Source organism: Muntiacus reevesi, chromosome 2 (genome assembly GCF_963930625.1).
Source record: "Muntiacus reevesi chromosome 2, mMunRee1.1, whole genome shotgun sequence".
In the NCBI taxonomy this organism is placed as follows: Eukaryota; Metazoa; Chordata; class Mammalia; order Artiodactyla; family Cervidae; genus Muntiacus; species Muntiacus reevesi.
Genome location: NC_089250.1, coordinates 216,001,418 through 216,028,105, shown reverse-complemented (window position 1 = coordinate 216,028,105; position 26,688 = coordinate 216,001,418). Strand labels below are relative to the sequence as shown.

The 26,688-nt window shown below is 41.3% G+C and overlaps 1 protein-coding gene across 4 annotated transcripts in view; it reads left to right on the top strand.

The window, feature by feature from the left end:
* WDR59 (WD repeat domain 59) overlaps positions 1-26,688 on the top strand; it is a 78,631-nt gene that overhangs the window by 42,216 nt on the left and 9,727 nt on the right. For 3 of the 4 annotated variants that reach the window (XM_065925009.1, XM_065925008.1, XM_065925007.1), the window contains exons 12-21: positions 633-765; positions 899-1,023; positions 2,940-3,104; positions 6,123-6,218; positions 6,375-6,531; positions 7,200-7,269; positions 12,192-12,345; positions 21,114-21,247; positions 22,500-22,581; positions 25,729-25,841. In XM_065925009.1, the coding sequence (XP_065781081.1) occupies positions 633-765; positions 899-1,023; positions 2,940-3,104; positions 6,123-6,218; positions 6,375-6,531; positions 7,200-7,269; positions 12,192-12,345; positions 21,114-21,247; positions 22,500-22,581; positions 25,729-25,841 (1,229 nt within the window). The remainder of the gene's footprint in view (positions 1-632; positions 766-898; positions 1,024-2,939; positions 3,105-6,122; positions 6,219-6,374; positions 6,532-7,199; positions 7,270-12,191; positions 12,346-21,113; positions 21,248-22,499; positions 22,582-25,728; positions 25,842-26,688) is intronic. The other variant, XM_065925010.1, reaches the window with a different exon arrangement.

Below are 26,688 nucleotides of genomic sequence, written 5' to 3'. Positions count from 1 at the left end.
GCCCTTTCCATTTGTGCCCCATAAATTGTATCTGTGCTTATATGAAGCACCGTGGTCCCAGTTGTAAACTGCTTTCGTGTCCATCACTTTGCTCTGCCCCATTATGGGGTCCTGTCTTCTCATCCAGTGGCAAAATTCCTTGAAGGTGGTAATGGTGTCTCACTTATATCGCATCTCACACAGTGCTCTGTACACAGTGGATAGAAAATGCCGAGACAGATTTGCTAAACTGCTTAGTACCAAGTCACTCTTGAGCATTTTGGTCAAACATCATCACCGTACTGCTGTTTAATTTTTTTTTCCTCCAGAAAGTACCATTTGCTTCAAATGCTTTTAAGTTATATTTTTGCTCTTGGCTGGTTTGATAACTCCATCAAAGCTTGAAGTTTAAAAGGTTTTCTGAGATTTTCAAAAACTATGAACCTGATAAAACATTTTCTGGGGTAGAATAATAGTCTGTTTTCCTGTGTGTTTAAGTCAGGGAGAGTTGGGGATGGGCAAAACCCATTTTGATTATATCCGTTTGACATTTTCCCCTTTGTGATTTTCGTTTTTGGAGTCAGAACTCAGCCAAACACGATGATCCTTTCTACTGGCTTCTCTAGACCCAGATCCTCTCCCCTCTGTTGCAGCTTTGTGCCAATGACATCTTAGATGGTGTTGATGAATTCATTGACAGCATTGCCCTTCTCCCGGAACCAGAGAAGATCCTTCACACTCAGGACACAGACCACCAGCACAACTCCAGCCATGGGGAGGAAGAAGGTAATTGTTCACACTGATGTTCTAGGTATGGTGCCCCTGTCTGCATCTCTGAGTTGTGGTAGATACCCCAGAACTGCTCTCTGAATCCATTTCAGAAATGTTTTCCAACAAGTGACCCTGTCTCTCCTGCTAGTCTTAAAGGAAGACCCCCTAAGCAGTCTCCTGGAGGAGAAGAAATCAGAGCAGCTGGGCCTGCCTCAGACTCTGCAGCAGGAGTTCTCTCTGATCAACGTGCAGATCCGCAATGTGAACGTGGAGGTGCTCAGGTTTTGTGTCTCTCACACTTGCGGTTGGTGGCCGAGGGGACTGTTTCAGCCATGATTTGGGCTAGCAAATGGCTTTTCTGCTTTAACAGGGAAGTCTCTGTCCTTGCTTACTTGTTTCCTAGGTTTTGTAAAGAAATAATTAACTGTTAACTGTTAGTTGTTCGGTTGTGTCTGACTCTTAGCAACCCCGTGGACTGTAGCTCACCAGACTTCTGTGTCCATGGAATTTTCCAGGCAAGAATACTGGAGTGGGTTGCCATTTCCTAGTCCAGGGGATCTTCCCAACCCAGGGATCGAACCCCCGTCTCTTGTGTCTGCTGCATTGGCAGGTGGATTCTTTACCACTAGCGCCACCAGGGAAGCCATTCCCATCTATTCTAAAGAAAGAAATATTTTAGAAATACAAGTTTTTTTTCCCCTTTACGCTGTTGTTCTCTCATAAGATGAACTAAGGGATAAACGGATGCTCATATGTCTTAAAATCTCCTTAGACGCTCCAGCACTTCATTTGACCCTTTGTGAAGGTGCTCAGATCCAGGAAGGTTTAGTGTTTTGGTGGAGGCTGCTGGTGAAGTTAATGGCAGGGCTGAGTTTGGAAACCAGCCTCCTTATTCTCCAAGGTTCTTTGTGCTTGCCTTATCAGTTGCTTATTTCCTTGGTGGTTTAGATTCATAGTAAGAAGGTGAACCAGCCTCTTTGTTCATTTAACTTGGAGAGGTTTATTTACATTTTTCCTTTAGGGCAGGTATACACTTGGCTTCAGAGAATTGAATCTCTGTGAGGGAGTTTTAAAACTTAATGAGTTTTGCTTTTGCCCAGATTCCATTAACAGTAGCCCTGGGTCTGCGCACTTACATAGTTGTCTCCTTTGGCCTTTAAAACAGCTCTAAAGTAAGTGGTCTTACCCCCATTTTACAGACGAGGAAACAGAGACACTAAGAAATGAAATAACTTGTCCGAGGTGAGCAGGTATTTGAACCTGAGTCTCCAGGTTCCCCGCACGTGTGACTCTTTTCACTGTCCCCCAGTTGCCGTCTCTGTTTGGCACTACAAGAAATCAAAAGAGGTAACGGACTCCTTGGTTGATTGGTTATCTCTGTCAACTCAGTTTCTGTCCCCTCTGTCCCAGCTGAGAACAGTTGGGCTATCCAGTGATCTAGTCCAAGAAGGAGATTTTGATTCCTTTCCCAGGACTGCTTTTTAAAAGTTATTGGAAGTGACTTCCCTGGTGGCCTAGTGGTTAAGACCCTGTGCTTCTGCCGTGATGGGCACAGGTTCGATCCCTGGTTGGGGAACTAAGATCCCACATGCTGCAAGGCACAGCCATAGAAGAATATAAAATAAAACAGAATAAAATCACATACCACAAAATTCACCCTTTTAAAGTGTATAATTTAGTGGTTCTTTGTACATTTACAAACCCATGATTTACAAATCATTACCACTGCTACTTTCAGAGCATTTTTCATCATCGTCAGAGAAATCCTACATCCCTTAGCATCTTCCTGTTTCCTTTCTCCCCAGCGCCTGCCTGATAAGACACTCATCTTTTTTCAGTCTCTATGGATTTTCCCAGGAGTGCTTTTAACTTGAGTCAGGTTTTTAATATCTTCCTGCTTTATTTTCCCATCTCAAAATAAATATAACACGTTTCAGCCTATCTCACAGCTTCCAGATAAAGCTTTTCTAAGTCAAAACACTTTGAGCTTATTAAATCAGTGCTAAAATTAAAAATCCATTTTGAAAATGAGTTGTCCACATCTTCGCTATTCATTTGTCTTGAGAGACTCTCTCCCTTGATTCTGTTACCAGCAACCTAGAGCACTCCGTTGCCTTATTTAAACCTGTTTGCCTCTGCAGCCCCTTTGCAGTTCCTGTCTAAAGCAGCTCTTGACTTGTACCCCACAGATGGACGCAGCAGACAGGAGCTGCACAGTGTCCGTGCACTGTAGCAGCCACCGCGTCAAGATGCTGGTGAAGTTCCCCGCGCAGTACCCAAACCACGCAGCCCCCTCCTTCCAGTTCATCAACCCCACCACCATCACATCCACCATGAAAGCGAAGCTGCTCAAGGTGGGCCTCTGTGTTTGCAAGTTCTCCTTGATGCCATCAGGGTCTGAGTTGAGTAGTAAAGTTGAATGAAAACACCTTTGTTAAGATTTGGTCGTCATCTGTCCTTCCTCATGTCAGTGTTAACAGTTGTGTTCGTTTTGTGTAGAAAATCCCAAGTGCTGTTTCTTAATCTCTTTGGGTCATGGAACTACCCCCCTTTGGAAGTCTGATGAAAATCATAGACCCTTTTGCAGAAAAACTGGCACAGATGTTACATGTAACTTCAGAAACAGTGCATGTAAATAATAGGCAGTTCTGTAATTGCATATAATCTGCTCACAGATCTCATTAAACCTATGAGATCCCAGGTTAATATGATACGACTTCATTTATTTGGAAACTATAGGCAAAATGTATTCTGAAGCTACAAGATAATTTCTAATCAGAAGAAAAAGTATTTAAGGTCATTAAAAAAATCTGTTCCATAAGAGGAGAGGTGGCCACGTAAAGTGAGGCTGACTTGCTGGACAAGTTGGGACAAGTTAGGTGGGGTATATGATATGACTGTGGTGCCTGAATGAAGGGGAATAGCCTTGTTGCAGTAGGGGGGACCCCTTCCAGGGCCTGAAACCGGGCTCTTGTCTAACGCTCGGAAATGAATTGTCCGAGGAGACACGTGCTGACAAAGCAAGAGGTTTTATTGGGAAGGGACACCCGGGCGGAGAGCAGGAAGATAAGGGAACCCAGGAAAACTGCTCTGCTACATGACTTGCAGTCTTGGTTTTATGGTGATGGGATTCGTTTCTGGGTTGTCTTTAGCCAATCGTTCTGACTCAGAGTCCTTCCTGGTGGTGCCTGCCTTGTTCAGCCAAGATGGATGCAGCGAGAAGGATTCTGGGAGGTGGTCGGACATGTGGTGTCTCCTTTTGACCTTTCTTGCACTCTTCCAGTTGCCGGTGGCTTATTAGTTCCGTGTTCCTTACCAGGACCTCCTGTCATAAAACTAATAAAAATAAATGAAAAAAAAAAAACCTTAAAAAAAAATAATAAAGTAAAAGGTTTAATTCTGAAAAAAAAAAAGGAAAAAAAAAAAAACAGCTCATGCAAATGGTTACTATGGTGCCTGACTGGGGTGGGCAGTTTCAGTCCGTGTGCTTCCCCCAACAGCCTGGCATTTCATCTTGACTGGGATAGGTTCAGAAACTTGATATGTCCGTGTGCTTCCCCTAACAGCCTGACATTTCATCTTGACCGGGATAGGTTCAGAAACTTGATGTGTCTGTGTGCTTCTCCTAACAGCCTGGCATTTCATCTTGACCAGGATAGGTTCAGAAACTTGATGTGTCCGTGTGCTTCTCCTAACAGCCTGGCATTTCATCTTGACCAGGATAGGTTCAGAAACTTGATGTGTCAGTTCACACAGAGCTGATCAAGTGGAATCCTCATAAAAATGCCCCTCAAGCTAGGATGATATGCTTTCTTCGATCTGAGCAGCATCATTATGTGAAATCAGTGAAATTGTCCTAATGACACCAGCTTGATCTGACTGCTGTTCATTTTTTGCCTAGTTCGTATTATACTCACTTGATTGTTCCATCTTCTTGGGGTATGATAGGTAACCAGGAAACTTTTTAAGCTTCGTAAGAGTCTCTGATATGCTAATTACTCAGGTTTTGTGATACTTGACATCTTGTCCTTGGAATCTGAATATTTTGTTGCCTCATTTGAACATATAAAAAAGAGATTTTTCTATTGGTATAAAAATGATAGGATAAGGAAGTGTTTTAAAGGTCTAGTTTGGTGGTATCCAATAGAAATGAATGTAGACTGCGTGTAATTTTCAATTTTCTAGTAGCCATCCTAAAAAAAGTAATAGGTAAATTAATTTCAATAATATTTTTATTTAATCTAGTATATCCAAGGTGTTATCATATCAGCATGTAAGCAATATAAAAATTATTGGGATAGCTTTCTTTTTTTTTCCTTTCTTATACTAAGTCTGCAGCTTTTTTGGTGTGAGTTTTGTGTTTGCGGCACATCTTGATCCAGACTGGCCAAGCACACTTCATGTGCTTTAGCCCCATGTGGGTAATGACTTCTGTGTTAGACAGTCCAGGTCCAATTTACATGCCTGTTTTCAGTATGTGTATGTCAATTTATACCTGTAACTGCTGCTAATTCGCTTCAGTTGTGTCAGACTCTCTGTGACCCCATAGACGGCAACCCACCAGACTCTGCCATCCCTGGGATTCTCCAGGCAAGAACACTGGAGTGGGTTGCCTTTTCCTTCTCCAATGCATGAAAGTGAAAAATGAAAGTGAAGTCGCTCAGTCGTGTCCGACTCTTAGCGACCCTGGACTGCAGCCTACCAGGCTCCTCCGATACCTATATCCTTCTCCGATACCTATAGCATGTACTTTAAAATGTTAGAGTTTATATTTTTAAAGGATCAAAAAAAAAGGTACTTTCTAATATTCACTAAAGTGACATCTGGGAATTCACTGGCAGTCGAATGGTTAGGACTCCATGCTATCACTGCCAAGGGCCTGGGTTCAGTCCCTGATTGGGGAACTAAATCCCACAAGCGGCAAGTGCAGCCAAAAAAAACCCCAAAAAAGATGGAATCTATTCCCTCTGTCATGTAGGTATCACTTTGAACAGTTTTCAGTTCATACTGAAGGATGTTACTTCTAAGTGGTACTAAGATTTCTCATGGAGGAGGGTGGGGTGGGGGAGAACCAAGGAGTAGAATTCACTATTAAGGAAGAATGGTCATTCTAATACAAGAAATGTGCCATCCCAAAGTCAGCCTGTGTGTGTGCCCTGGCAAAGGAAAGGGCTTCTGAAGGAGCACTCACAAAGGAGTCTTCTCTCTGAGCCTCTTAGACAGGTGGAAAGCAGCGTGTTGTGTTGGCAGCCTCAGACACAGCCACATTCTGGTCACCGAGCATCATCGGCTGCTTCCAGTGCTTCTCACAATAAAAGCAAATCAGGAGGAAGAATGTTGCTCTTCTTAACTGTGTATTGTGCCTTTTCTAGATCCTGAAAGACACCTCCCTGCAAAAAGTGAAACGCAACCAGAGCTGTTTGGAGCCCTGCCTGCGCCAGCTCGTCTCCTGCCTCGAGTCTTTTGTGGTGGGATCCTTGTTACCTAACCTCTGCCTGGGGCTTTTGTTTCCTTTCTCCTTCCTAAAGTCGTGGGCTCCCTGATCTTGTAATAATGCATCCTATTTTGTAATTCATCTTGAAGACCGATTATGGTTTTTAGTCTCTTTGACTTTCAAATTTCAGAACCAAGAAGACAGTGCTTCCAGCAACCCCTTCGCGCTCCCGAACTCTGTCACGCCGCCCCTACCAACATTTGCCCGGGTAACCACCGCCTACGGGTCCTACCAGGATGCCAATATTCCCTTTCCCAGGACGTCGGGGGCCAGGTTCTGTGGGGCAGGTAGCTCTTTTTTGGTTCTCTGATTCTAGATTTTGAGAGAAAGAATGTCTATATAAAAATTTCCATCAGAAAATTTTTCTTAATTTTCTGAGAACTCAAAAGATTTCCATCATAGTGTTATCTGAGCTGGATTGGCATTTGTAGACATATTCTAAGAATGTCTAGCAGAGTTATGGTCTTAACTTTTTTCCTTCTGATGAGTGTGTATTTGTGTCATGACTCAGAATATTGAGAATATATGTAGGAAATATAAAGCACCTGTAAAGACTTTTCCAAACCACGTACATCCTTGTCTCTCCTGGATCCTAGAGATTCTTTTGTGGGGGGTGGGGGGCGCTGCACTGGGTTTTCGTTGGAGTGCACTGGTGCTCTGGTTGTGGTGCCTGGGCTTAGCTGCCCCAAGGCATGTGGGATCTTAGTTCTCCAACCACCCACATCCCTTGCATTGGAAGGCAGGTTCTAACCCCTGGACCACTAGGAAAGGCCTGATCCTGGAGATTCTGATCTTTGTCTTAAGTACAGCTGCAGTCATGAGCCCATGCAACTTAAAATACTAAGTATTATCCTTCAAGTATGTTGAAGTAGACAAAAGATTAACCAGTACTCTCTTAGGATTTCCCACAATCAGCTTCATGGCCTTGATGTGCATGTGTGATGTCTCCTTACAGGGTACCTGGTGTATTTCACAAGGCCCATGACAATGCACCGAGCAGTCTCTCCTACTGAGCCTACCCCGAGGTGAGTGGGGGATGCAGGCATAAGCTTCATTCATGGGCCAGAAGTGAGCAGACATGTGGGAATTTGCTTTTGGACAGTTTGTGTTAGTTATCAGCAAGTGCTCATTATAAAATTTATTCCCAGAAGATTAAGGTTCATTAAACTGCACCTAAGATGAGATTTCTACTATTAAGTTACTACTGGGAGGAATTGCTTGATAAAAGCTGATAAAAGTGTGCTTGTCAAAACAAGGCAAATGCTGTTTTAGTGTGTTGTCCCCCTATTGCTAAAGTATTATCTGAACGTTAAATAATACTAGAAAAATAGCGAAAAAGATCATTTATGGTCCCATAACACTAATAGGGTAAAGTGTACCGTCTGGTGGCTCAGATGGTAAAGAATCTGTCTGCAGTGCAGGAGACCTGGGTCAATCCCTGGGTCAGGAAGATCCCCTGAAGAAGGAAATGAATGGTTACTCACTCCAGTATTCTTTTTTTTTTTTTTTTTTTTCACTCCAGTATTCTTGCCTGGAGAATTCTGTGGACAGAGGAGCCTGGTGGATATAGTCCATTGGGTCGAAAAGAATTGTACATGACTGAGCAGCTAACATTTTCACAGTTTTCTTTCAACTTTAATTGATCATTCCTAACATTACCACACATGTGTAGTGGATGTGCAGCCAGCCATCCCTAAAGTCAATCTATAACCTTGTCATTATACCAGAAAGAAACTTTGAATTCCTTAGGGGTCACCCTAGTTCCCAAGTCCCCCATTCCTCTAGCCTTGGGCAAACGCTTATCTACTTTCTCTCTATAAATTTGCCTAACTCTGGACAGTTCATATATATGGAATTATATATGTGTTCCTTTGTTACTGACTCTTTTTACTTCGTATATTTTTAAGGATCATACATGTTGTAACCTGTATCAGTTATTTCTTTTTATTGCCAAATAATATTCCATCACAGGTGTATATACCATATTGTATTTATACACTCAGACCAGTCAACAGACATTGGCATTGTTTCCACTGTTTGGCCATTACAAATAATGCTGCATGAACATTCTGTACAGATTTTTGTGTGGATATGTATTTTTTCATTTTTCTTAGATACATACTTGAGAGTTGAATGACTGTATCATATTGTAAATTTTTTTCTTAATTAATACACTTTATCTTTTAGAGCAGTTTTAGGTTCATAGCAAAGTTGAATGTAGAGAACACATACCTCTGACCCCATGCATTTACAACCACCCCCATACTAGTGGTTTTTTAACTTAATTATTATGCTGAAGTCTTTTGTTTCTGCAGTCTGATGGCCAGAATAACTTGGAAACACTCTTGCTACAAACACCTGGTTATACTGTATATGATATAATTAGCAAACTTAATAATGAATAGCTAAGCTAACAAGAAAGAAAGTTCATGAGCAGATGATACTGCTGTCCTGGGAGTTTGCCTGTCTCTGCAGTAACCCAGGCAGATGAGAAATTGGCCCCACAAGAACTGGGAGTTAAATGCCAGAGAAGCCCCTCCATGACACTAGGTTCGTTATTCCAAAGGTTGGACTAGAAAACAAGTGCCTACTCTTAAAGGGAAACCACAAATATCTGTATCTGAACTTTGGGTCAGCGGGAAAATGTTCCAATTAGAACGTTTTTTCCTACTAACAGATTTTTGCTGAGGTATAATTTAGGGTACACAAATGTGAAGTCTGTGCCTTGATGACCAGCATCCAGATCAATATATAGCATTGCCCTCACCTCTCCCCAAAAGTTCTCTTGTCCCTTTACCTAGAGGAAACGACTTTTCTGCTTTCATCACTGAAGTTTAGTTTTGCCTGTGCTTGAACTTCATCTGTATAGAATCATGCAGCATATAATATTTTATGTCTGGCTTCTTTTGCTCAACTTAATATTTTTAAAATTGATTTCCATATTATTGTGTGTATCAGTAGTTCCATTGTATGAAAATAATATAATTTGTTTATTCATACTCCTGTTGATGGACATTTGGATTATTTCCAGTTTTTATTTTTATTGTATGTAGACCTACACATACAAGTCTTTTAATGTACATGTGTAATAATTTCTCTATCCAAGAAGTAGATCTCTAGGTCATAGGATACATGCCTGTTTAATTTCATTAGAATTGTCAAAAAGTCTGTTCCTAGTGGTTGTGCCATTTTATACTCTTCGAGCAGTGTTTCAGAATTCTGGCTATTCACATCCTCTCCACAACTTGGTGTTTTTAGCCTTTTCAACTTTAGCCATTGTGGTGGTGTATAGTAGTATCTCATTGTACCTTTAACTTGTGCTTCCGTGATAATGACTAATTGTAATAGAGTTGCAACTCTTAATATGCTGCCTTGGTGCAAGCTGTAACCCCCCTCCTTGGTTACCTTGTGAAGGTTCCTGTGGGCCCATTAGTGGTCCTACTCAGCCGTTGGTTAGTGCCATATTGGGCCCCTCCTCCAAGCGACCAACTGTCAGTGAGTGACTGTTGGTGGTCCTGCTCAGCCATTGGTTGGTACAGCAGTGGGCCCCTCCCCCAAGCGACCAACTGTCAATGAGTGACCGTTGGTGGTCCTGCTCAGCCATTGGTTGGCACAGCAGTGGGCCCCTCCCCCAAGCGACCAGCTGTCAGTGAGTGACCGTTGGTGGTCCTGCTCAGCCATTGGTTGGTCAGTGGGCCCCTCCCCCAAGAGACCAACTGTCATTGAGCGACTGTCAGTTGGTTCATTCAGTCAACAGTCAGCAGAGTGGTGGTCGTCAGGCTGAGTGAGGTCAGAGGCAGATCCCAGTCTTCTCCCCGGAGCCCTTCAGCTCACCCACTGGCGTCCAGCCCAGGCCTTGAGGTGGCAGTGAACCTCTCCACCATTACTGCCTCTGTGACCTAATGTCAGCCACAGTCCAGTAACCTGGCCCCACCATTTGGGCGGCCTGAGGAGCCTGAGGGCCTGTCGGGTCCTGGGACCTGACTCCCTCAGCAATGACAGCTGGGGACCTGGCCCCGAGAGAGCCACCAACTGAATATACCTCCTCTTAGACAGGACCTGGACCTTAGACAGTGAAAGTTTTGCCGAGAGACTGTGCTCCTTCTTATCAGAACAGAGAATAATGTTTGTCTAGTAGAGATTTACAGGAATGTCATTACCCAACCTTAAGAACACAGGATCTGACACCAAGAAGTTTGCAGCAACTGACCCCTCCCCTCCCTCGCTTTTCCTGTCCAAGGGCTTCGCTGAGAACTCTTGGGGAGTTTGGGGCTTTTAAGGGATGAGCCATCCATCTCCTTGCAGGACCCTCAGCAAACCTTTCTGTGTTCCAAACTCCAACATTTTGATATTGCTTGACCTCGCTGTGCATCGGGCACATGGACTTGCATTTCAATAACATAATGGTTTGTGGTTGTTGTTTAGTTGCCAAGTTGTGTCTGATGCTTTACGACTCTATAGACTGTAGCCTACCAGGCTCCTCTGTCCATGGGATTTTCTAGGCAAGAATACTAGAGTGGGTTGCCATTTCCTTCTCCAGGGGATCTTCCCAACCCAGGAATCAAACACATATCTCCTGCATTGGCGGGTAGATTCTTTGCCACCGAACCACCCGGGAAGCCAACATAGTCATGGTGAACAGCTTTTGTGTGCTAATTGACCACTTGGTTATCTTCTTTTGTGATGTGCCTGTTATAGTATTTTGTATAGTTTTTTTTAGATTATGTTTCTTATTATTTGTTTGTGGTTCTTTATCCATTCTGATTGCAAATCCTTTCCTGGGTGTATATGTTGATTTTCTCCTAATTTGTGACTTGTCTTTCTCCCTCTTTAATGATTTTCATTTATTAGCAGTGTTTAATTTTACTGCAATTCAGTTTATCACTTTTTAAGTGTTAGGGTTGGTGCTTCTGTGTCTTGTCTAAAAAAAAATGTCTGCCTACCCCAAGGTCATAGAAATACTGTGTGTTCCCTCTTAAAAATTTATAGATTTAAATTCTTTATTTAAGATCTGTAATTAATCTCGAGTTAATTTTTGTGTATGTGAGGTGGGGGGAGTCAAAGGTTTTTTTTTTGTTTTGTTTTCAGTAGAGATAGATAGTTGTTTTATATATATAAGTAGCACCATTTATGGAAGACATTTTGGTCTTTTCAAATTTGCATTGATACCTTTGTTGAAAATCAGTTAACCATATGTTTTGAATTTATTTCTGGACTGTATTTTCTCTTTGATTTGCTGGTTTCTCCTTAGGCCAACACTACACTGTTAATGTAGGTTTGTATAGTAAGTCTTCAAATCTGGTAGTTAGGTTCCCTAACTTTATTATTCTTGTATAGGATTGTATAATTTCTGTAAAAATAGGAATCAGCTTACTGGTTTCTACAAAAAAAGTTTGCTCATGTTTTGCTTGAAATTGCATTAATTCTGTAGATCAGTTTGGAGAAAATCAACACTTGAACAACATGAAATCTTCTGGTCTATTAACACAATGTATTTCTCTGTTGTTTTCAGTCTTCTTTAACTTCTCTCAGCAATATTTGTATTTTCAATGCACCTCTTTAAGTGTGTCCCTAGGCGTTTAATGTGTTTTGATGCTATTGTAAATGCAATTTTAAAAATGTTTATTTTCCAAATGTTTGATATAAAGAAGTACTATAGATTATTGTAGATTGACCTTGTATTAAAATACACTTACTAGCTTAAGTAGTTTACAGATTTCTTTGACTTTTCTGTGTATATAGTCATAGAAACATTCTCTGCTTCTGCAGATAAAGCATTTTTCAGTTCTAAAATTGCTATTTGGCTCCTTTTTGGAGTTTCCATCATCCCCGCCCTGTTATATCCATCTTTTCCTCCTGACTTCATCAAGTACTAAGAATGGCATCACTTAGAACCATGAAAAGATTGAAGAAGCCAGTATAGATAACCTTGCCTTTTCAACCACAGATCTCTTTCGGCCTTGTCTGCCTATCACACTGGCTTGATTGCGCCCATGAAGATCCGCACAGAGGCCCCTGGGAACCTCCGTTTGTACAGTGGGAGCCCCACGCGCAGTGAGAAGGAGCAGGTCTCCATCAGCTCCTTCTACTACAAGGAGCGGGTAAGCAGCTGAGCTGTGGCCTTTGATACTTATCCTTTCCCTAGACTCTTGTTCTTGGCCTCCCTACCTACCACGTGCAGCACCTATTAATAAATTAGTGATCCCCCTGTGGTCTTTCCCTTTCATACTTAGTATGTTAGAGAAAGACTATTGCTTTCTTCCTTTCAGTTGGTTTTAGCTACTGTAAATTGTATGGGTGTGGGAGAGTGTGTGACTGGTTGTTATAATCCATACTCTTCCCTCCCTTTAACCTTGTCTTTGTGATCCCCATTCATGAAGTCAATGCCCATCCTCTCAGAATCATGTAGCTTCAGGTCTTTCTGGGTATTCTGATGTTTGTTAGTAAATTTCGGGATGCTTCAGTAGGCTTGGTATCCTAATATATTTGGAACTTCATGGTTGTGGGAAGTTTTAAAGTTGACCTCTAAGAGATTTTATACTTTTAGTAAGTCTGCACTGAAGTACCCCTTTGAATGGACCACTTTATACAAAAATCACCTGAAACTGTCTCTTTCTGTTCCTGCTTCTTAAGGAACTCATTGTCCATAAAGTAGCTATTAAGCTGTCAGAAACCTTTGATGACTAGAGTGTAGAGAATGTCAGCAGAGCTTGGGAATGATTCTGAGGACTTTTTGTGTTGTCAGGTTGAGTCTGGCTTAAACCGGCTTTTAACTGACATGTATTATTTGGTTACCACCGAGTTACTCAAAAACTCAGTCCTTAGTAATACATTGTTGCTTTCTCCTGCTAATTGAGAAATAATAGATTGACTATAATTAAAATTTGCATTTTTTGAATTACTTAAAATAAAACCCCAATTTCCAGCAAGTGTTAGAGGTGTCTTCACTTCAGTTGCAGTGTAGTGTCTCACCTTCTTGGTTTGCAAGATAGTTGGCTGTCTCTGACTTGATCAGGTCTTAGGGTTGTATGTGACAAGTGAGTGGCAGGAACTGATGCCTTGAGACATGACTAGAATTGGGCAAAACCTTCAGTCAAATAGGGAAAATGATTTTTTGTTGCCTTTCTGGCCAACTCCATAGTCCCCTTCTTTGCATCACTGATGGAGTTATCTACCCTCCCCCCACAACCCAATCCCCACAACTGTTCACAGACCTTCTTAGAACACTTCTGTCTTCCTAGGTGCTTTACATTCAAAGAAATTTTTTTTCTTTTTCTGCAAGCTAGCAGGTAACTGGTGAGATGCTTTAATAAATAAATTGGAACTAAGGCATTTTATTATTGATGTAATAGCCAAACAAACTCACAGTTGGATAAGTATGGGAATTTTCTTTAGTGTCAGAGCCAGGTTGAGGAGATCTTTTAGTCAAAAAGGCAGTTCTGAATTCTGTTTCAAATCACAGCATGCATTACTCATACTTGGGTTCAAATTGGGCAGCACAGATGGACCAGCACTTTTGACCTGTGATAGTATGTAAAGGTTGTGTTTCATCAAGATAACTCCAGTTCCAAGAAGGGGCCTCTCCTAATGCAGAAGCATTTGTAAAGCCTACATATATGTTTTTGATGGTCTGGCCTCTTTTACGACAAAAGCTGTAATCATGAAGAGGGAATAAAGTCCTGTAGATAACTAATTACCTCTTGTTAGACAGGATCTGAATTGTGACATTTCAGATTGGGGTGTTCCCAGTGTGGTACTTCTTCCTAGAAACTGGGCCATTGTAGTCCTCTAGGATGACACAGTAAGTGGTTTGTGAATTATATTTCAGACAGTGGCCAAATAAAATAGGGAGAAACAGTTTTACTGTAATTTCATATGAAACTATGGTATTGATGTATGGCATGTACAGAAAAGTTTGCAAATCATTGGTATGTATTTCAGTGAATTAGTAATCATACAGGCCAAGAAATAGACTATTCTAGGAACTCTAGAAGCTCTGGGGGAGGAAGGCACATTTTAGTGGATGACATATAGTAATTATTAGGAAATTGCTGATATTTAAGCATTTTTTACCTTAAGAAAAGGTTTCATGTGGTTCAACTTAGTAAGTTAAAATCAGTTAGTAATAACTGGTCAGGCAGTTATTTTGTGATGAATCTGAAATAAATTCATAAATTCCCCTTTGAAACTTGTTCACGTCCATCCCATTTACATGGGGCATAGGGGAGGAATTAAAGGTACAAAACATAGGCCATCTTATCGTCTTCACAGAGGACGATAATGGTTTTATCCCTCAAGGAGTATTTTCTGATTCTCGGTGTCTAGTTTCAAATGTCAAATCATATCACTTTTATTAGTTTTGTCCTGAAAACAATCCTAGTTTACTAAATTTTCTGTGCTTGTCTTCATTTTTAGCTCAAATTTTATCTCATACATACTTTTATTCTTATTTAGATCACTACACCTGAAAACTTTAAATGAGTAAGAATAAAGGAATATAACTGCATTAAAGTATAGCATTGAAGGAATTATAGAGTATTTTGGAGATTGAAGAAAAAAAAAAAATCTCTTAAAGCTGTTGGGGACTAGTATTCATTTCACTTGTTTTTGTGTGTTTTTAACCTTCCCTACTTAGGTCATCTTGTTTTTATCACCGAAAGGTTCTCCAGATGGAATTCCAATGTTCACTCTTAAAATTTTTTTTAATGTGAGAGAGGTTTTAAAAAAAGGACACATTAAATTTTGTAAGAAGTTAGAAAGCACAGAGAGATACTAACTTTCATTTGGTAACTGGACCATCAGTTGATGTCACTAAAATAGCTTTAATGTAAACAACTGAGGAGGTCCTGGTTCATGGAATAATTTCTGATTTCCAGAAGCAGTGTTGTGTGCTCCCAGTTTCACACTGATGCTTGAGTTGTTAGCAAGAGCCTTCCTTTCCCATAGGCTCTCACTTCCTCGTGGCACCCCTCTGAGGATGGTCCTGGAGCCCCAAGATTGAAACTCCAGTCTCCCCAGTGGACCCCAGCCACACCAAAAACAGTTTAGTGTTGAGTCTGTTGAGGAACTTCTTCCTGTTTAGGAATGAGAATCTTCTTGCGCATACATGTACTCTTGAAGGGGAAGCAGAGTTCTCCACCTATTCTTATGATCTTAATTCTTATAGGAGAACCACACAGGTCTCCATTGTTGTTCCTCTGTCAGAGCTGTATGGACATCAGCCTCCTGATATCTTGAAATATGTTTCGGACTAAAGGACAATGACATTGAAGCTGTGTTTGGAATGTGATGGGTTGGGGGGTGGTTGAGGGCTTCAGGTACTACTGTTCTGAGGTTCATGTTTTTCTGTTGTTCCCAGCTGGAGTTTGCAGTATATTATGGTACCTTTGAATCCATCAGATGTGTGGGAAGCTTTCATTTTATTCTATATATTTTCCCTTTTAATTTTCTTGGTGTTTTTCTTCCCTCCTCCTGGGTGTAACGTTTTCATGCACAGATGTCTCCTCGCTCTGCCCGGCGACGTTGGTCCATACAAGCAATTAACGACTTCCCGGTACTGTGCGTTGTCAAATGCTCTTCTTAACTAATCTTGTCTCTGCCCAAAGGCCCAAGAATAAAATGCCACCTGCCTGGCTTTGAGGAACCTGAAATGACAGTCTGGCTGGTCTTTAGGATCAGCATAATCAATTTCTCACTCTTAGGAGTCAGGCCCCAGGGACTGTCCCCTGGTTCTATCAGTTTCAAATAGTTGAATACTGATATCACTAAGGATTATGCATAGACTTCTTTGAAAATGAAGCTAAATGCTAGATTTCTTGGAAAGAACCCTGATGATAAGCCTTTAGTTCACCTGATTTCACTTGGAGTATTTGTATAATTTCATAGAACTTTTAAAAGCCCACGTTTGGCATGGCGGGGCAGCAGAGGAAGATGTAAGAGGCTTCTGCCATTCTGTCTGTTTTTATCATCTTGTTTATCTAGTTCAAAGAGGGAAGTGCCCACCTGCTTCCTTGGCGTGATACTGAAGCTAGATTTTAATCCTTCGGGAATTTCCTGGAACAAATTTTTTTCCTTGCCATCAATATTTTTGCATTGACAGTAGAACTTCTGCAATGGACATCTTCTTTTCCCTTTCTCTTGCTGACTCTTTCCTCTTCTGTCTTCCTCTCCCACCCGCTTCATGTTTCAGTTGTGCCATAGAAACCTCAGGCTGTGCAAGGCAGCACTCTTGAGGCTTTTGTGTAAATTTCCTTATAGGGGGATCGTCCCGTAGCCTTTTCATATAAAAGCCAGTTGAAATCAGGAAGCCTGATTAGCAAGTGCCGCTGCTGCCCAACACCTTGGAGGTGGAGCCATCTCTCTGGCCACCTTTCCTCAGAGAGCCTGTCCTACCAACCCAGCTGCTGTGTTTCCACTGATTTTCCAGGAGTCCCTGCTCTCACTGCTATTTACACAGGAACTCATTTTGACTCACTTCCCACTCTGCTGATTATTATGCATTGTTGATGGGGTTGCTGCGAAGCAGTTGGTGGCTTATTCTTGGGCTGTTTTACATTTAACCCATTTATTGGCATCAATGTTGCCTCCGATTGTAGCAGTAACACTGGTGGTTCAGTCGCAAGCTGGCTATTGGTTGTCATTCAGTGCTCTCTGCACCAGTGCCTCCCTCCTTGCCCCTCTCTCCCCACCCTAGTCCTCGCTGTCCTCTTTCCTCTAATTCCATGAACACCTTCTTGGTCTGTTCAGAGGAGCATCCCGGTCTCATGGTGTGTTTACTTGTCTGTCTTGCTTTGTCTCTCCTCCCTTGACCCCTGCTCATGGAATCTGTGGGGAAGGGGTGTTTTCTATTGATGGGGCATTGAGATGACCTAAGAGAAGTGCAGAGTCCTTTGCCTCCCAGAGGTACTGATTTTACTGCACAGAAAAGTATCCACATTTAAGCCCATCAGAGTGGGACTGGAGCAATGCAGGAGGTTTAGGGGATTTTGGGGCCCCAGTACCCTTATCTTACCTGGAAAGGCCAGCCATACCTCATCCCAGTGATCATGGTTGTCATCACCTGATAGTGACTCAGACCAGATAGATTATCCTAAAATCACCAGCAAGATACTAGGGCAAAGAAGTCATGGGGAGGTGTGGATAAGATATGAACCATTTTTGTTGCCAAAGCACTGGAGGAAACACCCTTAAACACTGTTCATGCTTGTTAGGGAGCAACAGGGACCTAGGCCCTGACACCTGATTTGAGATCTACTGCATCTTCATTTAGGCAGCCTTGTTGGATCTGAATCCCTAGAATAACTGACCCAAGACAGGATTACTGAGTGGCCTTGTAGCCTTAATGGGAGATAGCTCATATTTAAAAACCATCAACCCCACCCAAAATTAAAACAAAAAAAAATTTTGTGACACCTCCCCTTTAAAGATTTTTCAATAATGTTTTCTGGTTATTCTTGCTGGATTAAATGAACAAAAAGAGCTGTCCCTTTATTGTCTCTGCAGTTTGATTCTTGGTGGCAGCTGTCATTAGGATGATCCTATGTTAGGGACTCTCCTTCTATTATAGGCTCAAAGGCATCTTATGTAAAGCAGTCCTTGTACATTAGTATAGATCAAGCAGAGAAGCACCTGGAAGCCTTTCAAGAAATTGATAGGGAAGTCCCAGGAAATACAGACAGTGATTTCTGTAATTCAGTTAAGGGTAGTTGCAGAAAGTTGCCCAGACCACTGTCTTTGCATTTTCATCAAGGACTAATTGATGACTCACATGAACCTGTTTCTACCTATTTTAACCAAGACTGCAAATGGGAGAAGAGCCCTGAAGCATCTCTTTGGACCCTGAGTTTTCTTCTCTCTGAATGTGTCCAATCCTAACAAATCCATAAAGGAAATTAAACAGCTTGAGGTACAGGCTTGTGAGCCCAGCCTGGAACACAGCAACTTTGTCTGAGCCCGGTGTGTGAAGCCCGATAGCCTCAGGAGCAGTTTGCCTCTGCCCGTCTCCAGCACACTGCTCTGACTCCACAGAGCTCAAGCCAGTGCTTGGCAGAGAAGTGTCTTTACACGTGCATAATTAGAAGACGGTATGTTGAACAGGCCTCACTAGAATCAGTTATTGATCTCCTTATATGCAGAAATGGATCCATTTTTATATGGACCAAAACTGTTTATGTATTAACAGATAGCTTAGGACTTAATCCCCCCCTCCTCCGCCTTTAAAATCATACTTTTAAAAGTGGTTAACAAGTATGGGCTTAGCAACCTGACACCTCTGTTCAAATCTCAACTCTAGGAGTACAGCCTTGAGTAAGCTCATGTCCTCATTAGTCAAGTCTGGGACTCTCTCATTTCCCAGGTACCGGGTCCTCTATGTCCGTTTTAGGGAAGGCTCTGGGGAAACAGGACAGTTGCTTGTGGTCTATCACTCAGGTCCCTCTGCTCAAATATTTTTGACATTCTGAAATTGATTTTTTGCTTAGAAAACATTCTTATATGAACTAGTCTATTTGCAAATGAACCACTTTGGGCACATGGACCTTAATTATTATTATGTTTTCATTAGGTTTGGTTAAAAAGTCAAGAAATTGTGGATGTTTCAGTGTGGTCTGAACGCTGCAGACCCCATCCCTCATGAATCCTCCATTGACTTCCACTGTTCAGTTAAATGGAGCTGGCATAAAATTCTCAGTTGTTGAAGGGCTTCTTCTTTGCTCTTTGTAATAAGGAGCCAGAATCAATGCCTTGAAAGCAGTGCTAGAAGCCTTTCGACCAACCCAGAAGACCCAATTAGATGGATCGTATTTGGCTCCAGATTGAAACTGTTGAGTGTAAATGTTTTTTGGGTTTTTTTCTCTCTTAAAAAAAAATCCAGTACCCTAAATATCACTGGAGATGACTGATTGTGTGGAATCTTGCGGGTGTGTCATTTCCTGGGATTTTTAAACTCCCAGAAACCTGGATAAAAGTCACACTGAAGTGAGTTTGTGGACTTATCCCCTCCCCGCTCCAGTTAACCGAGTTGTTTGTCCTGTCACTGCTGAGTTGGTGGACATCGAGTGTCCCTCCCAAAAACCAGTCCTAGTGCTCAGGGCGCTCGCAACTGCATGGTCTCGTGTCAGTGAATGCTGCCTGGCTCCAGCCCATCCTGACAAGCTCTTTGGTCATTAGCACAATCACCCCTTACTTACACCCACATCAGTATTCTTTAGAAAATAAGCTGGGCCAGCAAAGAATTGAAGGGCTACCTGCTAATAATAGTTGTAGCTTCTTGTATTGAAGAATAGTGACTTGTATATGGATACACAGTATTATTAACTGAACTGCTTCTAAAACCAAATGGGTTAAGGTTGATAGCACGTATGTTTATATATATGTATCCAAATTGATAGCATATATGTTTACAAATTACTATGAACAATTCAGATACTTCAGCTAAAGGTCTGCTTTTACCTGTCATGCACTGACTCTAGGTTTCCTAGATATAGTAGGTTCCATGCCACTTACTAATCCTATAGAAAATTACAGGCATTGGACAACTTTAGGGATTAGATGGGACATCAGTGGTTAGAAATACCTGAATATAGACCATGACTGATTTATGGGAGAGTGATTGTATCAGAATCACTGGTGGAAAAGGAATTTATCTGTGAGTCATCTAAGTAATTATCTAACCTACATGCCCGAGAGTTTACGGACATTTATAAAAATTAGAGATTTTTAAATTGCACCTTTCCAGGTGATACTTTGCACCCTCACCTTTTCATTGTCTGTTGATTAACCTTGTGAGATTGAAACCACAGAGCTTGTCCTGAGGCCAGAGTTACCAAGTGAGTGAAGAGAGAGTGACCAGAGCCTGCATCCACCACAAAAAAGAAACGTGCTGGGGGTCACACCGAGCCAGGGCCTGCGGCAATAAGACCAGTAAACCTTGCTCTGGTAGTATAACCAGGCCCTTTCATGAGCTCCTTTTGCCTTCTTTGTTAATAAATATGTCACTTCCCTCCTGAGTTGACTCACTTAGTTGACCCCCTTTCTAACTTCTGGAAATAAAATAAAATAAAATAGAATATTGTTCCCTTGACTGGTCGTCATTTTGCAGATGCCAGATGGGGCTACACTCTCATAATTCTCATTCTCTAAGATATCTCTCATTTCCCAAATACAAACTTCTCTGCAGGCCTTTGTAGGGAAGGCTCTGGGGAAATAGGATAATTGCTCCTGATCTTCCATGTTCATTACCTAGGTCCCTCTGCTCAGGTATTTTTGACATTCTAAATGATCGCTTTTAGAAATAACTCAGATCTGCTAGGAAAAACAGGGCAATTCTCCTTGAACCACTAAGTTACTGTGTCTGCCTCCCATAGATGAAGGTTTGCAGATCCTACACTACTGTGTCTGAATTAAATTTCAACAAACTTGATTAAAGCTATCTGAAAAGGAATTAAAAAAAAACTTTGATAATTTAAAGCAAGAATTTTGAACCTAGGACTGAACCCAACCTTAAAAGTTGCTCTTAAAAAAAAAAAAAAGTTGCTCTTCTCCCACATTTTTGTGGTCTTATACTAACGTATTTACCTGCTGTTCTTTCTTTCTTTTTTAAATTTTGGCTTCAAGGTATTTATTTTTGAGCACCTGCAGAATGTATATAGCATTGCAGTAGGTGCTTATTTTACTGTTAGGATTTTGGACCATGAGCTCAATGCCCTTTGTCATCCTTTTTATTTCCTACAGATGCTGATTCATTTAATTGTGGGCATGATGTGATGCAAAGTCTCTGCAAATTACCAATGACCCAACAATGATGTGCTCTGCAAGTGTAGGTTTCCATTCATCAAAGTCCCTATTAGTTATATCTTGTCATCTCCCCCAGAAATCAAGGAGATGGAAAAGTAAGCGTGAAGGATCAGACTCTGGCAATCGACCAATCAAGGCTGCTGGGAAAGTGATCATTCAGGATATTGCTTGCCTTCTTCCGGTTCACAAGTCATTGGGAGAACTATACATGTAAGTTCAGAATTTCAACTGTGCTGTGCTTCTCACTTAGTCATGAGTATCAGAGTTGCTCATTTTATTTTTTGGCTGCTCTGCGGCTTGCGGGATCTCGGTTCTCTGACCAGGGATTGAACCCAGGCCACCGCAGTGAAAGCCCAGAATCCTAACCATTAGGCTGCCAGGGAGCTCCCTATTTGTTTTTTGAGATATTGGAATCTTTTCTTCAAGAGCAGTTTTAGGAGAAGTCCAGTGCATTATTAGCTTTCTTCTGCTGGATAGCGAAATTACCACACAGACCTAGCATTTAAATAACACGCATTTATTATCTCACAGTTCCCCTGGGTCAGGAGTCTGGGTTTGGCTTACCGCGGTCCTTGCTCTTATCTCCCCAAACTAAAGTCACAGAGTTGCCGGGTGGCAGTTTTAGCCAGTGCTCAAGGTCCTCTTCCAAACCCATGGAGGTTGTTAGCAGGATTCAGTTCCTTGCAGCCAAAGAACTCAGGGAATTTCATCTGTTCAGAGACTAGCAAGAGTGTCTCATTATGCTTTAGCTTCTTTCTAAGGTCTTATCTGTTTAGGTCAGGCCCATCCAGGAGAATCTCCCTTTTGACAATTATGGGAGTGATATCCCATCAGTATTTACTGGTCTCACCCCTATTTAAAGAGATGAGAGATCTGCTTTATACAAGGCACATACAGCAATCTTGGGTACAGTCTTAGAATTCTGCCTCCTGCACTCAGTATGTAAAACATTTCATAGCAAAGCCACTTTGGTTGAAGGGAGGTGGGAGGTGAGTGACAGGCACACAGACCTTGCTGGCCTGTGGTTCCCCATCTTCCAGAACTTGAATGCATAACAAAAAATATTTCTTTTGTTGTATGTACAGAGCACATTACCCCTTTTGTTAGAAACTACAGTCGGTATTACACACATTTAAATCAAGTTTTATTCAACCCTTAAGCCTAGGGAACTCCCCAGGAAAGCTGGCTGGCAAATTGGTCTTTGAGTCTGGCCTCTTTTCCTGACTTCAAAGAGGTGAGCAATTTCACCTTCCCCAAACCTGAACTCAGGAGTGTAACATCAGCTGTGATGTTGGGTAAGGTAAGCTTTTACTGCATATTATGTAGAAAAGGAGCTTAAGGCCAATACAAATAAAACATTTTGAGTGACAACCTAAAGAGACAGTTTTTAGTTTGTTAAGCTGGAAGTAGTTGATTTAGAAGTCAGCTAGAAAGCAGCTTTTTAATTCTTTTTAAATTTCAGATTGAATGTGAATGATATTCAAGAAACATGTCAGAAGAATGCCGCTTCTGCCTTGCTTGTTGGAAGGAAGGATCTTGTCCAGGTATTTTCCATCGCTTTTGTTGGAATTCTGGATTTTTCTTTTGGAGCAATTTCTATTCACTTTATGGTTGTGGTTTAGTGACATTTTAAGGTGTGCCTCCTATTTTGTAAATTTTTTTCCATTTTCTTTGCCAAACTGTAGGGCTGTTGCAACTGTCTAAATTCCTTGGATATTTCTCTTATTAGTGCTTAGTTGAGAAAGTCCTAAAGCATTTACAAAGTATTTTTGTAACAACTCTTTTCTAGTGTTTGGTGATGGTTAATAAATTTGGATATCTTAATCTTTGCCATTTGCACCCTCAGTTCTGTTTCATTTTTACTTTTAAAAGTGTATCATTTCATACAAGGTTTACAAAGGCAGTCCTTAAGATGGAGATACGTTGAGTCCTAAAATATGATGTTATATTACAAAATTTAAATTTCCTTCATTTCTGCAGGAACACATTAGTGCATTAAGCATGTTACACCTATGTTGGTGGACTTTTTTGTTGTTGTTGTTTTCCTTTCCTTTTTTTTGGCCACATTGCACAACTTGTGATCTTAGTTTCCCACCAGGGATCGAACCCATGCCCTCGGCACAGAAAGTACAGAGTACTAACTGCTGGACCGCAAGGGAATTCTCAGTGTCATTATTTTTTTTAAATAGTTTTATTGAGATTGTAGTCCAGAGCCCATGCAATTCACTCATTTAAGAGGTACCATTCAGTGGCCTTAGTATATTCACAGCATTTTGCAGTCATTGCCACAAGCAATTTTGGAACATTTCCATTACCAATAAAGGCTCACTCTTCCATCCAGCTCTTTCCAGCCCCTAGTTTACCTTCTGTTCCACTCTTTGTCCTGCAGTGCAGATTAGACTGAGCAGTGGGAACTGCTAGCTGTTGTCCTGTCTCCTTAGTTTTCTCCTTGTAACCTTCCAAATGACCCAGGACTAAGGCCTTCCCTTGATTTTTTTAAGTTTCTTTTTTTTTTTCCTTCCAGTATTTCTTCTTTTTTTTTTTTTTTTTAATGTGGACCATTTTTAAAGTCTTCATTGAATTTGTTACAATATTGTTTCTGTTTTCTGTTTTGTTTTTTTGGCCCCAGGGCAGGTGGGGTCTTAGCTCCACGACCAGGGATGGAACCAGCACCCCCTGTGGGGAAAGGCAAAGTCTTAACCACCAAACTGCCATGGAAAACCCTTTCCCTTGATTTTTATCTGATCGAAAAATCTCTTAAGATTTTCTTTTGTCTCCTACTAAACACCATCAAGTCTCTGCTTCAGACCCTTTTAAGTAAAACTTTCAGTCATGAATTTAATCTGTCTCTTTTAAGAACCAAGCCACCTAAAATTCTGCAAACATTGAGAAGGCAAAACAAAGTACTGGAACTAGTGGGGAGTTTCTAACAGCGAGTGTCAGCCCAACTCTGCTCCCTCGTGGTGTAACCGTGGGCAAAGGATTTCAGATTCTCTCAGCCACTGTGTGTATTTGTAAAAATGAGACCCACAAGAATAATTACCTCATAGGGTTGATGAGAAGATTGGTTTCCTCAGATATTCTCTGAGGAAAAATTACTTCCTACAGTGTTTTGTTTGTTTTTTTCACTTTTTCTTTTAAATTTTCAGTACTTTTATGGCAGAGTTGATTTGGAAGGTCAGGCTAGTCCAAGTGAAGTGAAGCGGGAAGACCCTTTCCTAGGGCTCAGACACACCTGGGTTTACATCTGGGCTCTGTCCCTTTCATGTTGTGTGATCCTAGGCAGCTTTCTAATCATTTTGAACTTCATTTCCTCAACTCTAAAATAGAAACAATACTTCTGCTTCTGAGGTCCTTATGAGAACTCAATAAGGTAATATATATACAATGTCCATACCTGTATCTCATAGGTGTAAATATCCAATATGTGGCAAATGATTGCTGCTATTCTTGCAGTTCTAGTCATCACTGTGGTATGGTCTTGCTTTTTTTTTTTGTGGTATGGTCTTCCCTTTAAGGGCTGATAATGACATCAGTGCTAATAATGCTTGGAGAGTTTTTTTAATTCTTTATTCACATGTTGAAGATGATGTGTCACCTGCTTTGCAAGAAAGATTTGCAGAAATAAACCTAAGTATCAACTATTTCTGTTGAAGGCACTTAGGAAACATGTATTATAAATGAGAAAATAATGGGCCCAAGTTGTCAGCCAGGATAGTAAAAGTCCTTTCTTATCCCAGAAACCTCTTCTAGCAACCATCCAGCTGGGCCACTGATAATAGAAATGAATGTTTTTCATTTGAACCAATACTCATGGGTGTTATTGGAGCCACACGATTAGTTGATTTTTTTTTTTTACATATCTGATGTGTTTCTGTTCCTGTTTTTCAGTGTTTTTATTTGCTTATTTTTTTCTTCTGTTTTAAACTCCTGATTAAAAGTCTGTATCTTTTTCCTTTTGAGTTTCTCTCAGAGTCTAGTAGTGTTTTCCAGTTAGTGGGCATATAATACTAAGAAAAAATTTCCAAAAATATATTCCATTTTTATAGGTATGGAGGGGATGGGGACTCTGTTGATGGTGTGATGTATTTGTATTTAGGGTGTGCCAAATCTTGGATTTAATAGACACCTTATGGACTTTGAGGTGTCTTGATGAGTCCAAGCCCTGTGAGATTTCAAATTTGGAGATATTCCTCACATTTGATGTCAACAAAAAGAAAGCTAGGTCTTGGTCTGTTTTTCTGTAGCTTCAGAGAGTGTACTGAAACTTTCATAATGAAAAGTTTTTCATTATTTGAAGAAAGGACAGATCTTCAGTGTGATAATGAATGTATTTTTTTTCCCCTGCCAATTCACTAATGAAGCAGCAGAAAAAGATACATGAGTCATTGGTTGAATAGATGACCCATGGAAGTTACTGTATAGTGTCTTTCTCTGAGGTCTGCTTCATAAAAGTTTTTAAGGCTAGTTTTTCTCAGATGGGGATACAGGTTCCCTGAGAATCTTGCAGAAATGCAAATTCTGATTTCAGTAGGTCTGGCTAACTCTGCATTTCAATAAGCTCCCAGCTTTGACCACCCCCAGAGTGGCAAGGCTTTAGGCTGTGTATGGAGGTGGGGGGGTGGTTCCTCCTGCTTCCTGGTCCTCTGCTCGTCAGTCTGAGTGTGGCTGTTTCTCTTTGATCTGTCCAGGTTTGGTCGCTGGCCACAGTAGCCACGGATCTTTGCCTTGGTCCGAAGTCTGACCCAGATTTGGAAACACCCTGGGCTCGACATCCATTTGGGCGACAACTGCTGGAGTCCCTGTAGGTTTTGAGAGCTAAAAGTGAGGAAAATGAGTGGTGTCACTTTTAGGTCTGTAAATGCTTTCAGTGTTATTGTCTGAAGTACAAAGCCCTGAGGCATGAGAAGAGGAAGTGAGACCTTTCCTTTTAAAGTTGCAGTAATTTCTGTGCAGAACTGATTTCTTAGAACAGGAGGAACTATACAATATTTGTCATTTATAACGAGGATGTTAGACTCAGGTATCCTTGAGAGAGTTATGCTTCGTCCCAGAAGTCGTATCTGCCTGAACACAGAGCTCCTGAGGTAGAAAGTTTGTTGAGGTGCTGGAGAACCTCGGCCCTGGGAGCAGGTTAGAGAACTGTATGTTGGCTTTGTGTTGTGTTCATCCTACTAGACAGTTTATGAAAATACTGAGTTTGATTTATTGCACTACAGTATGACTAACAGGTAATACAACATGCAAAATGATTTACAGCCAGGAAAAATCACTGGAGCCTCCACGACAGGGAGGCCCAGATCCTGAAGAGAGATGGAGAAGCTCTCCTTCCTTCAGGTGGAGGCTCACTTTACCTGCTTGAGGCGAGATCTGGGATGCTTGCTCACTCTTCAAGTGCCTCATGGTAACACAGGATAGTGATGTTTGTTCTACCTACTTCCTAGGAGGCTCATGAGAAAGTGTGACAGCACCTTAAAACTATTAGACTTTGCTTGTTAGGAAAGTATCGATACTATTCCATTGCAAAGGCCAAGTTTCTGGGATCTCTACCTCACGTTCTGGGGCAGTTGTCCTGAAAGGAGCAAAGGGGAAGTGAGGACCTAAGAGGTAATAAAACTGTTCCCTGTTGTTCTTATTTAATAGCTCAGACT